A 14,567-nucleotide genomic window follows, 5' to 3' on the forward strand; every position below is an offset into this window, starting at 1 on the left:
TCTTCTTTGTATCTGTTGAGATAGTACTTTTTTAAGAAAGGTCAGGCCTTTGCTGGCTGGTATATCAGGTGGATATTTTTACAGACTCAGGAATCAGTTTGGTTCAGTTCAGTCACTCAGTTGTATCCAACTCTGTGACCACATGGACTGCAGCACACCAGGCCTCCCTGTCCATCACCAACTCTCGGAGCTTACTCAAACTCATGTCCATCGAGTCAGTGATGCCATCCAACCATCTCATCCTCTGTCATCCCCTACTCCTCCCACCTTCAATCTTTCCCAGCATCAGGTCTTTTCCAATGAATCAGTCCTTCACATCAGGTGGCCAAAGTATTGGAGTTTCAGCTTCAGCATCAGTCCTTCCAATGAACATTCAGGACTGATTTCCTTTAGGATGGACTGGTTGGATCTCCTTGCAGACCAAGGGACTCTCAAGAGTCTTCTCCAACACCACAGTTCAAAAACATCAGTTCACCAGGGAAGCCCGAAGCTCAGCAAATGTCAAGGCTGCAGTGGTGCCCAGTCCTTCTTCTGTGCCCTCATGTTCCACTGGGTTTTACTTCAGCAGTATCAGGTTCTGGTTGTGATTCAATTCACTTTCACTCCCTCCAGGAGTCCACAGCTAGAAACCAGGCTGTGTGTGTGCTAAGTCTCTACAGTCCTGTCTGACACTTTGTAGCCCACCAGGTTCCTCTGTCCACGGGATTCTCCAGGCAAGAATACTGGAGTGAGTTGCCATTTCCTATGATGGAGGATCTTCCTGACCCAGGGATCAAACCTGCGTCTCTCATGTCTCCTGCATTGGCAGGCGGGTTCTTCACCACTAGAGCCACCTGGGAAGCTGCAGAAACCAGGCTAGTCCTACTGTATCATCCACCTCCTGGCAGCCCAGATCCAGATCCATGCACCAGCCACTCCCCAGGCAGAGACCCGTCTAGTACACCCTGAGACAGTCACTGCCTAGAACGGGGCCCTCGGTACCCAGCACTTGTGGTAACAATTGCAGTCCACATCAGGCTCCTCAGATTCAGTTCACATGCCCAGAGACAAGGGTGCTGCCTGCTGCTCTGTGCAGGGTGAGAGCCCTCACTGGCAGCATGCTGAGCACAATCTTGGCTGCTCTGCCTTCTCACTCAAATATTTCTGATTGTGCTGCTCATCTCAGTGATTCCTCAAAGTCCAACACATTGTGCCAGCCCTGTGCATACAGCAGTGAATGGAAGAGGCAGAGGTTGACTTTACGGAGTGCCCATCTGAAGATCCCAGATCGGATTGAAACAAACCTTGAATTCTCCCTGAATCCTCATCCTTCTGCTGTGGCAGGATATTTGGGGATGTTGACCAACAGACCCATGTGTTATGCCCTCACCCCAGGAGTTAGGGTCAAAGGTGGGAGGATGATAGAAATCCCAGGTCAGAGGAACTTGTGATCCCTCGCTGGACTGTACCCTGAACAGTGTTCAGTCTTAGAAGTCCTCTCCCACCAGCATGGCTCTGCTGTGGAATTGCCGGAGGCAGCCCCTGTGCTTCCTGTGGCACTAAAGTAGCATAGGAAAGCAGCTGAACTTACCTGTGTCCCCAAGAAGAAGTAGTGATTGTGGCAGAGAAAGAAAAAGTCACCCTCCAAAGGATGTTGCTGTGGATGGTGTAGCTAGGAACCAGGCTAGGATGACGACACCTCATTGGAAGCCAGCATGAAGATGTGCTGTCTTTGAGGGCCACATGGGATGTACTGCTACATCACAGTCCAGTGGATGCTGGCGTATACAGTGGCCAATGACAGGGGCCAGATTCTCTGTTTCTCCAGATGCCAGGAAACTAAGCCTCACAGAATTTAGGTGATAGCCTGCTAGGAGGAGAAAATCCCAAGTTGCTGGATAGCAATAATTAGTCATTAGTAAGAAGTAACTGGAGCAATGTGGAATTAAAATGTCTGTTCTCTGGTGGAGTCGAGGTTCCAGATAGGGCTCGTTTGTGGTAGGTCAAATTCTGTATGGCCTCCAAGTTTTCTACCCGTCCCCCCGGGTATATATGTCCGTGTATAATCCCTTCTCCTTGAATATATGTTGTACAGGTGGAATGGACTACTTGTTTGCCAACAATAGTGTGTGGGAAGGTGTAGGAATTTTTGCAGATATAATTAAGGTCCCTAATCAGATGACTTTCACTTAATCAAAAGGGAGATTATCCTGTGTGATTCTGACCTCATCAGGTGATCTTACAAAAGAGGGCCAGGCTTTCCCTGCATTAGAGAGCTTCCCCTTGCTGGCCTTGATGAAGTAGACTACCATGTGAGAGCACCTGTAAGAGGGCTGTGTGGCAAGGAACTGTAAGTGGTATCTAGGAGCTGAGAGCAATTCTTGGATGATGGCCAGCAAGAAAATGAGGACCTCGGTCCTATACCCCAAGAAACTGAACTCTGTCAACAATAAGAATCAGTTGGAAGAGAACCCAGGGCCTCAGATGAGAACATAGCCCTGGCTAGCACATCGACTGCAGCTTTGTGAAACCCTGAGCAGAAGACCCAGTTAACCTGCACCCAGACTTCTGACCCAAAGAAGCTATGAGGTAATAAATGGGTGGTCTTTACAGCCACTGAGATTGTGGTTACACAGCACTTATTGGTCCTTCTTCATTCATCGAAGACTCAGGCACCTGGCTCACTGGTGTTCTTGGCATCCTGAGTCCTGCCATCATCCTGGGTGATTTTAGTATCTACCTGGGCAGCCCATGCTACTCATAGTTCCTTGACTTCTCCCTTGCCTCTGACAATCTCTCTTCTCTGCACCTCAGCTCCCCACCTGCACAGCCACATTCTCCACTTTTCATTCTCACGATCTGCTCCACCTCAAACATCTTAAACTTTGGGATCCCACTCTGACTAAAATCAGTTCTCTCATGCCCTCACTCTTAACCACTGTCACCCAAGCTGCTCTCTCATGAGCCCCCTGCATTTGCTCTCACTCTTGTCCTTCTGCTGCTACTTCCCAGCAAAATAATAACAAAACCAATAGAATTATGCCAACTGGTGCAAGTAATTTTCTATTTTAGCTTACCTTCAGCATAGCTCATCAATCTCATTGCATTTTGAAATGTTTTTAAGTTGTGTTTCTTTTCTAGGGTTACTGTGACTAAATACCACAAACTACATGGCTTAGAACAAGAAAAATGTATTCTCTCACTATATGGAAACAGGAAGTCTGGAATCAAGGTATTTGCAGAGCTTTGCACCTTCTGAAACCAGTAAAAGAAGGATCTTTCCTTACCCCATCCAGCTGCTGGTGGTTTACTGGCATTTTTTGCTATTCATTGTCTTGTCGATGCATCATTCCAATCCTCCATCTTCAGGTTGACATTTTCTTTCTGTATGTGCCTGCCTTCTGTGTGCAAATTTCCCCCTTTTTATAAGGACATCAGTCACATTAGATTACATTCCACCTTACTGACCTGATTTTACCTTGATTACCTCTGTAAAGGCCGTATTTCCAGATAAGGTCACATGTTGAATTATTAGGGATGAGGACTTCAACAAATCTTTTTTGGGGCAACTGGGTTGTGGGCAGACACAATTCAACCCAGAATGAAGTCAGAGAGAACAAAAGGCACATAATACAAATCAAAGGTCCTATGCCCTTCCCATCAGCATCCCTTTCTCATTTTCATTGTTTCTAGTTTCAGTTTGTCTGATAGTTTGCCTCAATCTTTGTAAATACTGTGCTTATATCTATATTAACTTTTAATGTAGTTCTCAACTTTAGACATTCTCCACTGACTTCCTGCTATGCTAGATGACATTATAGTTCACTCATCCTTTTGTCTTTTTAAGTCTATATTTTAAATTTTTGATTGTGGTAATTGATCAAGCATACACAAAAGTAAAGAAAAGAGTATAATAAAACTCACGTGCTCATCACTGAAGTTCATCAGTTATTAACTCATGACCCATTTCTTTTCATCTCTCTCCCTACCATTTTCCCTTTTCCTTTTTTTTTTTTTCTTTTTGAAAAATATTTATTTGAGTGCATCAAGTCTTAGTTGTGGCACATGGGATCTTTGTTGTGGATGTGGGATCTTTTGATGTGGCACGCAGGCTTAGCTGCTGTATAACTTGTGGGATCTCACTTCCCTGACCAGGGATCAAACCCATGTCCCCTGCATTTGAAGGCAAATTCCTAACCATTGGATCACAAAGGAAGTCCCACATTTCTGAGTTTTACAGATACTGTAACTGCCCCCAGAGGGAAAAGGCAAACTGCCTGATGACCTGACTGCAGCCATGCCATAAAATGCTTCATCTTGAGCCAATACTGAAAGGTTGTCCCTATGAGCTGTGAATGATGCCAGGATTCTTGGCTTGCAGAGAGGAATTCGATCCAGGGCCAGTGACAAGGCTTGATTCTCTCAGAGCTTTGTGTAGTAAAGTTTTATTAAAGTATAAAAGAGATAGAGAAAGCTTCTGACATAGACATCAGAAGGGGGCAGAAAGAGTGCACCCTTGTTTGTTTAGAGCAAGAAGTTATATACCTATTGAAAAGTGAAAAGTGAAAGTGAAGTCGCTCAGTTGTGTCCAACTCTTTGCGACCCCATGGATTGTAGCCCACAGAACTTTCCAGGCAAGAGTACTGGAGTGGGTTGGCATTTCCTTCTCCAGGGGAGCTTCCTGATCCAGGGCTCAAACCTGGGTCTCCCACATTGCACACAGAGGCTTTACCTCTGAGCCATCAGGGAAGCCCTATCAGCAAGCTGCTCATTAGAGAAAGGAATGCCTCGAAACTGAGAGAGTGGCACCAGGCCCCTCACCCACAACATGCATTTGGAGATAGCATTGGCACAAGGTGAGTCATCCTGATCCATAAAACAATTGACATGAATCTTGAAGAAAGGCAGGTTTCCAAGCAAATACAAAGTTTCATTAACATAGCTTAAGTGAACATTTCCATGAGTAAAACATATTGATTTGTTGAGCCATTATCCCCTCTGAGTCTTGGGTGGAACCTACTTGAAGAAAGACAGAGTTTAAAGTAAATAATGAAATAAGTTCAATAACATTGCTTAAGAGAAATATTTCCATAGGAAAAATACATTCGTTAACTAAAGGTTTGAGAAAAGTTAAGTTCAGGTGGTAACAGGTATTATCATGGAAATGCGGAATTTTAAAAGAAACCTCCTTTTACTTTTGTATATAGAAGGAAAAAAAAGTCTGACATTTGTAGTTTGTTTCCTTCTGCTGCTTAAGAGAGGGGAAAAAAAATTCTGACACTTGCCCGAGTCCACAGGTCAGAGATCAGAGGAGGTCCAGGCAGTGCCAGGAGTTAAGGTGAGTAGGTTCCCCTGAGTGTGCACCAGTGACTACACATCCCAGAACAGAGGAGCCCCCAGAAGGCCCTAATGCCCCACAGTGCCAGCTCTGCCACCTCAAGCTGTGCTGGCTGCCCCCTGGGGAGCCACCTCACATCCTCCTTTGGGTAGCCAGGGTTCAGGCTGCTCAGGAGGAGCTCCTCTATGAGGCCTGAGAGCACCCCTCAAGCAGAGACCTACAAGTGGCCTGAGTCAGACAGCCCAGGGTGGGTTTCTCAGCTGAGGCCGCTCACAACCTCCCCGCTCCCGCAGGCCCATGGTCCCCATCTGTCCCCCTGCCTCACTCCTATCTGCAGTTTGACCCCAGTGATCATGCCTGGGATGCATGAGCTCCACCAGCCTGAGAGACTCTTTCAGGATCCAAAGGGGACAAGGGTCTGATGGAGGCACACTTCATTTGGGGTGAGGAGGAGGAGCAGGTGGAGGAAGGAGATGGAGCTTCCCCCTCCTCCTCTCTCCTGGTCTGGGGCACCCTGGAGGAAGTGGCTGCTGCTGCAACACCCAGTCTCCCCCAGAGCCCTCTGGGTGTCTGCCCCACTCCCACTGTCATGGCTTCCACTCTAGGGATCCAATTTGAAGACCATGGCCTCAGCAGGCAAGATGAAGTACCAGGAAGCTCACGTGACCAGGGAGGTGACAGGCCCTTGGTCTGAGATGTACTACGGTTGAAGAAGAATGAGCTGGTACGATTCCGGCTCAGCAGGTATTTCACCAAGGAGCCACTCACAAAGGCAGAAGTGCTGAATAGTGTCCTCCAAGATTACCAGGACTACTTCCTGATGGTCCTCGATCAAGCCTCAGAGTACCTGCAGCTGGTCTTTGGTTTGGAGGTGAAGGAGGTGGACCCCAGTGAGCACACCTATATCCTGGTCCCCACCCTGGGCCTCACCCTCAAAGAGATGCTGAAGGATGGACAGAGGTTGCCCAAGGCCAGCCTCCTGGTGATGGTTCTTTGCCTGATCACTGTGGAGGACAACCTGTTCCCCTGCAGAGGAAATCTGGGGAGCACTCAGCAGGATGGGAGTGTGTCCCGGGAGGGAGCACTGCATCTATGGGGAGCCCAGGGAGCTGCTGACCCAAGTGTGGGGTGGGAGGTGTACCTGGAGTACCAGCAGGTGTCTGACAGCGACCCTGCTCGCTATGTGTTCCTGTGGGGTCCCCGGGCCTATGCGGAGACCCGCAAGTTTAAAGTCCTGGTATATCTGGACAGAGTCGGTTGAAGGGGTCCCAGCTCCTTCCAGCCCCTCTGCAGAGGCTGCGAGGGAGGAGAAAGGGGGACTCTGAGCCAGAGGTGCAACTAGGCTCCTTCCAGTCCCACGTCCAACACCTTGTCATGGGGGTCAGGAAGGGAGGCTAATCCTTCCCTCTGTGATTGAAGAGGAGAGGTCAACCTTCTCAGCAGTGAGAGCCCAGGCCCGTTGGGGGAACCCAGTGTGTGGCATCTTCATGTTCCTGTTCTCTACAGTGACATGGACACTCATCTCTGTTTTCTTTAGGAATTTGTTATTCATTTTAATAGAAGACAATGTGTTCCAGTTTCTAACTATGTCAGTGACGTTGATCACAGTGTGTGTGTACTTTGCCAGTTGAAGAACAAGAGTTTTCTTGTTTTATAAAAGAGATTGGGAATGCTTTCATTCTATTTTGTGGTCCTGCACAAGATAACATGGAATTAGAATTAGAATGATTTTGGAAATGTGAATTTCTCTAGCAGTGATATAGTTGGTGGAAGAATTAGAAAATAAAAAGTGATAGTAGTGAATTCTTGCTTCTTATACTTGTTGTGTGTCATTTTGTATAGCTAAGGGATCTTGGTTCACTTGGATTCGCCTGGGTTATCTAAGGAAGTAGCAATTAATCTGAGTCAAGCAGCCCACTCCTCACCAGCTCATTTATTCCAAAGACTTTTATGGAGCCTCTGCTCCATGAAAGGCCCTGTGTTAGCAGTGGGGACACTGGGAGAAGCAGGACAGCCCCACACCTGGAACGAAGGTCTAGGAGCCACAGTCACATGAGGTGTGTTATGGGAGTGAGGGGAAATTCTGAAATGGGACATTGCTGTGAAGTGTCCTTTTGGATCTTGGATAAACCCCAGAGATATCTCTTTCTGGGCAGGATGGAAGGGGTCCTGGCTCTTGTTGCATTGCTGCTGACCACAGGGATGGAGTGGGTGTTTTCTACCCCGTATCTGGTAGGCATCCTGCAGAACTCAGGTCACACTCCCTTGAAGTGATGCCCAGAAATCGGTGTTAAGTCATTTTTAATTATCTTGATTGTAGTTGGGCATTAAAATCAAAGACTCGACCTTTGTTGGTAGTGCAATGATGAAAAGTAAGGGTTGGGATGGAAGACCACCTGGGACACAGGCAAAGAGTGGTTCTTGCTTCTATTTCCCAGAGCAACTTGGGTCCTGCTGGAACACTCCTCCACACCCAAATTTCACAGGTCCTCTAACTGGAAATGGGGCTTCCTGGGTAGCTCATATGATGAAGAATCTGCTTGCATTGTGGGAGACCTGAGTTCAATCCCTGGTCAGGAAGATCCCCCTGGAGAAGGACATGGCAACCCATTCCAGTATTCTTGCCTGGAGAATTCCATGGACAGAGGAGCCTGGCAAGCTACAGTCAATGGAGTGACAGAGTCAGACATGATTGAGCATCTAACCCTATGGTATAAGTTGAAAAGTTTCTTAGTTTGATATATGAAACATCCTGTTGGCTACTGAGGAATTCCACATCCTCAGTTCAGTTCAGTCACTCAGTCATGTCCGACTGTTTGCGACCCCATGAACTGCAGCACGCCAGGCCTCCCTGTCCATAACCAACTCCTGAAGTCCACCCAAGCCCATGTCCATGGTGTTGGGGATGCCATCCAAACATCTCATCCTCTGCAGTCCCCTTCTCTGCCTGCCCTCAATCTTTCTCAGCATTAGGGTCTTTTCAGATGAGTCAGCTCTTCGCATCAGGTGGCCAAAATATTGGAGTTTCAGCTTCAACATAAGTCCCTCCAATGAACACCCAGGACTGATCTCCTTTAGGATGGGCCGGTTGGATTTCCTTGCAGTTCAAGGGACTCTCAAGAGTCTTCTCCAACACCACAGTTCAAAAGCATCAATTCTTCGGTGCTCAGCTTTCTTTATAGTCCAACTCTCACATCCATACATGACTACTGGAAAAACCATAGCCTTGACTAGACGGACCTTTGTTGGCAAAGTAATGTCTCTGCTTTTTAATATGCTGTCTAGGTTGATAATAACTTTCCTTGCAAGGAGCAAGTGTCTTTTAATTTCATGGCTGCAATCACCATTCACAGATATTTTGGAGCCCAGAAAAATAACGTCAGCCACTGTTTCCATTGTGCCCCCATCTATTTGCCATGAAGTGATAGGACTGGATGCCATGATCTTAGTTTTCTGAATGTTGAGCTTTAAGCCAACTTTTTCACTCTTCTCTTACACTTTTATCAAGAGGATCTTTAGTTCTTCTTCACTTTCTGCCATAAGGGTGGTGTCATTTGCATATCTGAGGTTGGGGTACAGTTTTTCAAGGTATGCCAAGAAGGTAGGTTCTAAATGATGAAAATCACTTTATTTGGACTAAATTAAAAGTAATTAGATGTTCAAAAATTTGAGCTTGTTAGGGAATATTTTAGGGAAGGGCTCCATCTCACACTTCCGTAACCATTCTGTAGCAGGCTCCACTTCCAGCCCCAAGCTTAACTTGCCTTCCTATTGTGCCTGATGGGTCATTTCCTCCTAAATGCCACCACAGTTCCCCCAGCAATAGGGGGACACTGGCTCAGCTTGTCATTCCATGTTTGAAAAATCTGCCACATAGGAGGCACTTAAATATCTGGAGGATATCAAGGCAAATCTGGCCTTCTCAGAAACTCTTCCATGAAATGAAGAAGCTAGTCATAACAAATGACTAGGCAAGAGAGAGGAGCTCTGTCTTGCCACCATCTTATTCCTTTACTGCATTGATCTGATTTTTCTGGAAAGTGGGACTTTTTAAAGTTACCCATGGGCTAAAATGGTTTGTCTATGTTGGCTGTGTAAGTTTCAGGGACCTCTCCTACAGATGTTTGCAGAAATGAATGTGTGTCATTGCTCCTGTTTGTGTTTATGGTCATGTTGACATGTATTGGGGGCCAAATAAAGTTGATACGACCAGATCATGTGATCTGTAAGATATTTTCTGATCTTCTACTGAGTGCCAAGGCCCATGGTGGCCACCAGGACCACAGAGAATAACATGTGAACTCTGACTTGAGCAGCTCGTGATCACATAGGAGGTCTGGCCCCATACTCTTCATGGGATTCTCAAGGCAAGAATACTGGAGTGGATTGACATTTATTCCTCCAGTTGACCATGTTTTGTCAGAACTCTTCACTGTGACACATCCGTTTTGGGTGGCCTGAACGGCATGGCTCACAGCTTCATTGATTTACGGAAACCCCTTTGCCTCGACAAGGCTGTGATCCATGAAGGGTACCCTGATGCTGGGAAAGATTGAAGGTAAAAGGAGAAGGAGGCTGCAGAGGATGAGATGGTTAGATATCATCACTGAAACAATGGGCATGAATTTGAGCAAACTCCATGAGATAGTGGAGGACAGAGGAGTCTGGTGTGCTGCAGTTCATGGGGTTGCAAAGCATTGACACGACATAGCAACTGAATAACAACAAATTGTCACATAACAAAGTTCTTTCTTTATGCTCTAGAAGTGCCAAGGCATATAGACAACAAAAATGGGTAATTACAAATATGTCAGAAATCTTCCATAAGCCTCTTGTCCTTCTCCACCAGAGGGCAGACAGACTGAAAACCACAATCACAGAAAACTAACAAATCTGATCACATGGACCACAGTTCAGTTCAGTTCAGTTCAGTCGCTCGTAGTGTCCAACTCTTTGCGACCCCATGAATCCCAGCACGGAAGGCCTCCCTGTCCATCACCAACTCCCGGAGTTCACTCAGACTCACGTCCATCGAGTCAGTGATCGCATCCAGCCATCTCATCCTCTGTCGACCCCTTCTCCTTCTGCCCCCAATCCCTCCCAGCATCAGAGTCTTTTCCAATGAGTCAACTCTTCGCATGAGGTGGCCAAAGTACTGGAGTTACAGCTTTAGCATCAGTCTTTGCAAAGTAACCCCAGAGCTGATCTCCTTCAGAATGGACTGGTTGGATCTCCTTGCAGTCCAAGGGACTCTCAAGAGTCTTCTCCAACACCACAGTTCAAAAGCATCAGTTCTTCGGCACTCAGCCTTCTTCACAGTCCAACTCTCACATCCATACATGACCACAGAAAAAACCATAGCCTTGACTAGCCGGACCTTTGGTGGCAAAGTAATGTCTCTGCTTTTGAATATGCTATCTAGGTTGGACATAACTTTCCTTCCAAGGAGTAAGCGTCTTTTAATTTCATGGCTGCAGTCACCATCTGCAGTGATTTTGGAGCCCAAAAAAATAAAGTCTGACACAGTTTCCACTGTTTCCCCATCTATTTCCCATGAAGTGATGGGACTGGATGCCATGCACAGTCTTGTGTAATTCAATGAAACTACGAGCCATGCTGTGTAGGGCCACTGAAGAAGGACAGGTCATGGTGGAGAGTTCTAATTAAACGTAGTCCCCTGGAGAAGGAAATGGCTAACTACTTCAGTATTCTTGCCTTGAGAACCCCATGAACAGTATGAAAAGGCAAAAACATAGGACACTGAAAGTTGAACTCTCCAGGTTTGTAGTTGCCCAATATGCTACTGGAGATTAGTGGAGAACTAACTCCAGAAAGAATGAAGGAATGGAGCTAAAGCAAAAACAACTCCCAGTTGTGGATGGGACTGGTGATAGAAGCAAGGTTTGATGCCGGAAAGAGCAATATTGCCTAGGAACCTGGAATGCTAGGTCATGAATCAAGGCAAATTCGAAGTGGTCAAACAGGAGATGACAAGAGTGAACATTGACATTCTAGGAATCAGCGAACTAAGATGGACTGGAATGGGTGAATTTAACTCAGATGACCATTATATTTACTACTGCAGGCAGGAATCCCTTAGAAGAAATGGAGTAGCCATCATAGTCAACAGAAGAGTCCAAAATGCAGTACTTGGATGCAATCTCAAAAACGACAGAATGATCTCTATTCTTTTCAAAAGCAAACCAGTCAATATCACGGTAATCCAAGTCTGTGTCCCGACCAGCAATGCTGAAGAAGCTGAAGTTGAACAGTTCTATGAAGACCGACAAGACCTTCTAGAACTAACACCCCCAAAAGATGTCCTTTTCATTATAGGGGACTGGAATGCAGAAGTAGTAGGTTAAGAAACACCTGGAGTAACAGGCAAATTTGTCCTTGGAGTACAGAATGAAGTAGGGCAAAGGCTAATAGAGTTTTGCCAAGAGAATGTACTGGTGATAGCAAAAACCCTCTTCCAATAACACAGGAGAAGACTTTGCACATGGACATCACCAGATGGTCGACATCGAAATCAGACTGATTATATACTTTGCAGCCAAAGATGGAGAAGTTCTATACAGTCAGCAAAAACAAGACCAGGAGCTGGCTGTGGCTCAGATCATGAAACCCTTATTGGCAAATTCAGACTCAAATTGAAGAAAGTAGGGAAAACCACTAGATCATTCAGGTATGACCTAAATCAAATCCCTTAAGATTATACAGTGGAAGTGAGAAATAGATTTAAGGGACTAGAACTGATAGATAGAGTGCCTGATGAACTAAGGACAGAGGTTCGTGACATTGTACAGGAGACAGGGATCAAGACCATCCCCATGGAAAGGAAATACAAAAAGGCAAAATGGCTGTCTGAGGAGGCCTTACAAAAAGCTTTAAAAAAGAAGAGACATGAAAAGCAAAGGAGATAAGGAAAGATATAAGTATCTGGATGCAGAGTTCCAAAGAATAGCAAGGAGAGATAAGAAAGCCTTCTTCAGCGATCAATGCAAAGAAATAGAGGAAAACAATAGAATGGGAAAGACTAGAGATCTATTCAAGAAAATTAGAGATACCAAGGGAATATTTTATTCAAAGATGGGCTTGATAAAGGACAGAAATGTTATGGACCAAACAGAAGCAAAAGATATTAAGAAGAGGAGGCAAGAATACACAGAAGAACTATACAAAAAAGATCTTCATGACCAAGATAATAACGATGGTGTGATCACTCACACTCACCTAGAGCCAGATAACCTGGAATGTGGAGTCAAGTGGGCCTTAGAAAGCATCACTAGAACAAAGCTAGTGGAGGTGATGGAATTCCAGTTGAGCTATTTCAAATCCTGAAAGATGATGTTGTGAAAGTGCTGGACGCAATATGTCAGCAAATTTGGAAAACTCAGCAGTGGCCACAGGACTGGAAAAGGTCAGTTTTCATTCCAATCCCAAAGAAAGGCAATGCCAAAGAATGATCAAACTACTGCACAATTGCACTCATCTCACATGCTAGTAAAGTAATGCTCAAAATTCTCCAAGCCAGGCTTCAGCAGTATGTGAACTGTGAACTTCCAGAGGTTCAAGCTGGTTTTAGAAAAGGCAAAGGAACCAGAGATCAAATTGCCAACATCCGCTGGATCATTGGAAAAGTAAGAGAGTTCCAGAAAAAACATCTACTTCTGCTTTATTGACTACATCAAAGCATTTGACTGTGTGGATCAGAACAAACTGTGGAACATTCTTCACAAGATGCGAATACCAGACCACCTGACCTGCCTCTTGAGAAATCTGTATGCAGGTCAGGAAGCAGAAGTTACAACTAGGCATGTAATAACAGACTGGTTTGAAATCTGGAAAAGAGTATGTCAAGGCTGTATATTGTTACCTTGCTTATTTAGCTTATATGCAGAGTACATCATGAGAAACGCTGGGCTGGATGAAGCACAAGCTGGAATCAAGATTGCCGGGAGAAATATCAATAACCTCAAATATGCAGATGACATCACTCTTATGGTAGAAATTGAGGAAGAACTAAAAAGCCTGTTGATGAAAGTGAAAGAGGAGAGTGAAAAAGTTGGCTTAAAGTTTAACATTCAGAAAACTAAGATTACGGCATCCAGTCCCATCACTTCATGGCAAATAGATGGGGAAACAGTGGAAACAGTGTCAGACTTTATTTGTGGAGGCTCCAAAATCACTGCAGATGATGACTGCAGCCATGAAATTAAAAGACGCTTACTCCTTGAAAGGAAAGTTATGACCAACCTAGATAGCATATTGAAAAGCAGAGACATTACTTTGCCAACTAAGGTCCATCTAGTCAAGGCTGTGGTTTTTCCTGTGGTCATGTATGGATTTGAGAGTTGGACTGTGAAGAAAGCTGAGCGCCAAAGAACTGATGCTTTTGAACTGTGGTGTTGGAGAAGACGCTTGAGAGTCCCTTGGACTGCAAGGAGATCCAACCAATCCATTTTGAAGGAGATCAGCTCTGGGATTTCTTTGCAAGGACTGATGCTAAAGCTGTAACTCCAGTACTTTGGTCACCTCATGCAAAGAGTTGACTCATTGGAAAAGACTCTGATGCTGGGAGGGATTGAGGGCAGGAGGAGAAGGGGACGACAGAGGATGAGATGGCTGGATGGCATCACCAATTCGATGGACGTGAGTCTGAGTGAACTCCGGGAGATGGTGATGGACAGGAAGGCCTGGCGTGCTGTGGTTCATGGGGTTGGAAATAGTCGGACATGGCTGAGCAACTAAACTGAACTGAACATATATTTCAGTGTAGCCACTATCAGTCCACTTCAGTCACTCAGTCGTGTCCAACTCTTTGCGACCCCATGAACTGCAGCACTCCAGGCCTCCCTGTCCATCACCAACTCCCGGAGTCCACCCAAACCTATGTCCATTGACTCAGTGATGCCATCCAACCATCTCATCCTCTGTCGTCCCCTTCTCCTCCTGCCCTCAATCTTTCCCAGCATCAGAATCTTTTCAAATGAGTCAGCTTTTCACATCAGGTGGCCAAAGTATTGGAGTTTCAGCTTCAACATCAGTCCCTCCAATGAAAACCCAGGACTGATCTCCTTTAGGATGGGCTGGTTGGATCTCCTTGCAGTCCAAGGGACTCTCAAGATTCTTCTCCAACACCACAGTTCAAAAGCATCAATTCTTTGGTGCTCAGCTTTCTTCATAGTCCAACTTTCACATTCATACATGACTACTGAAAATGAGATATACCAAGGGAACATTTCAT

General features: G+C 45.6%; 1 protein-coding gene across 1 annotated transcript; it reads left to right on the forward strand.

Moving 5' to 3' along the window:
* The first annotated feature begins 1,097 nt into the window (after positions 1 to 1,097).
* On the forward strand, positions 1,098 to 6,578 carry LOC106701326 (melanoma-associated antigen 9-like). The gene is given in 5 exon segments (XM_070366186.1): positions 1,098 to 1,389; positions 5,716 to 5,963; positions 6,030 to 6,338; positions 6,340 to 6,442; positions 6,445 to 6,578. Coding segments are annotated over 5 exon segments (1,086 nt in total).
* The last annotated feature ends 7,989 nt before the right edge of the window (positions 6,579 to 14,567 follow it).

This window comes from Bos mutus, chromosome X (assembly GCF_027580195.1).
Source record: "Bos mutus isolate GX-2022 chromosome X, NWIPB_WYAK_1.1, whole genome shotgun sequence".
Taxonomy (NCBI): Eukaryota; Metazoa; Chordata; class Mammalia; order Artiodactyla; family Bovidae; genus Bos; species Bos mutus.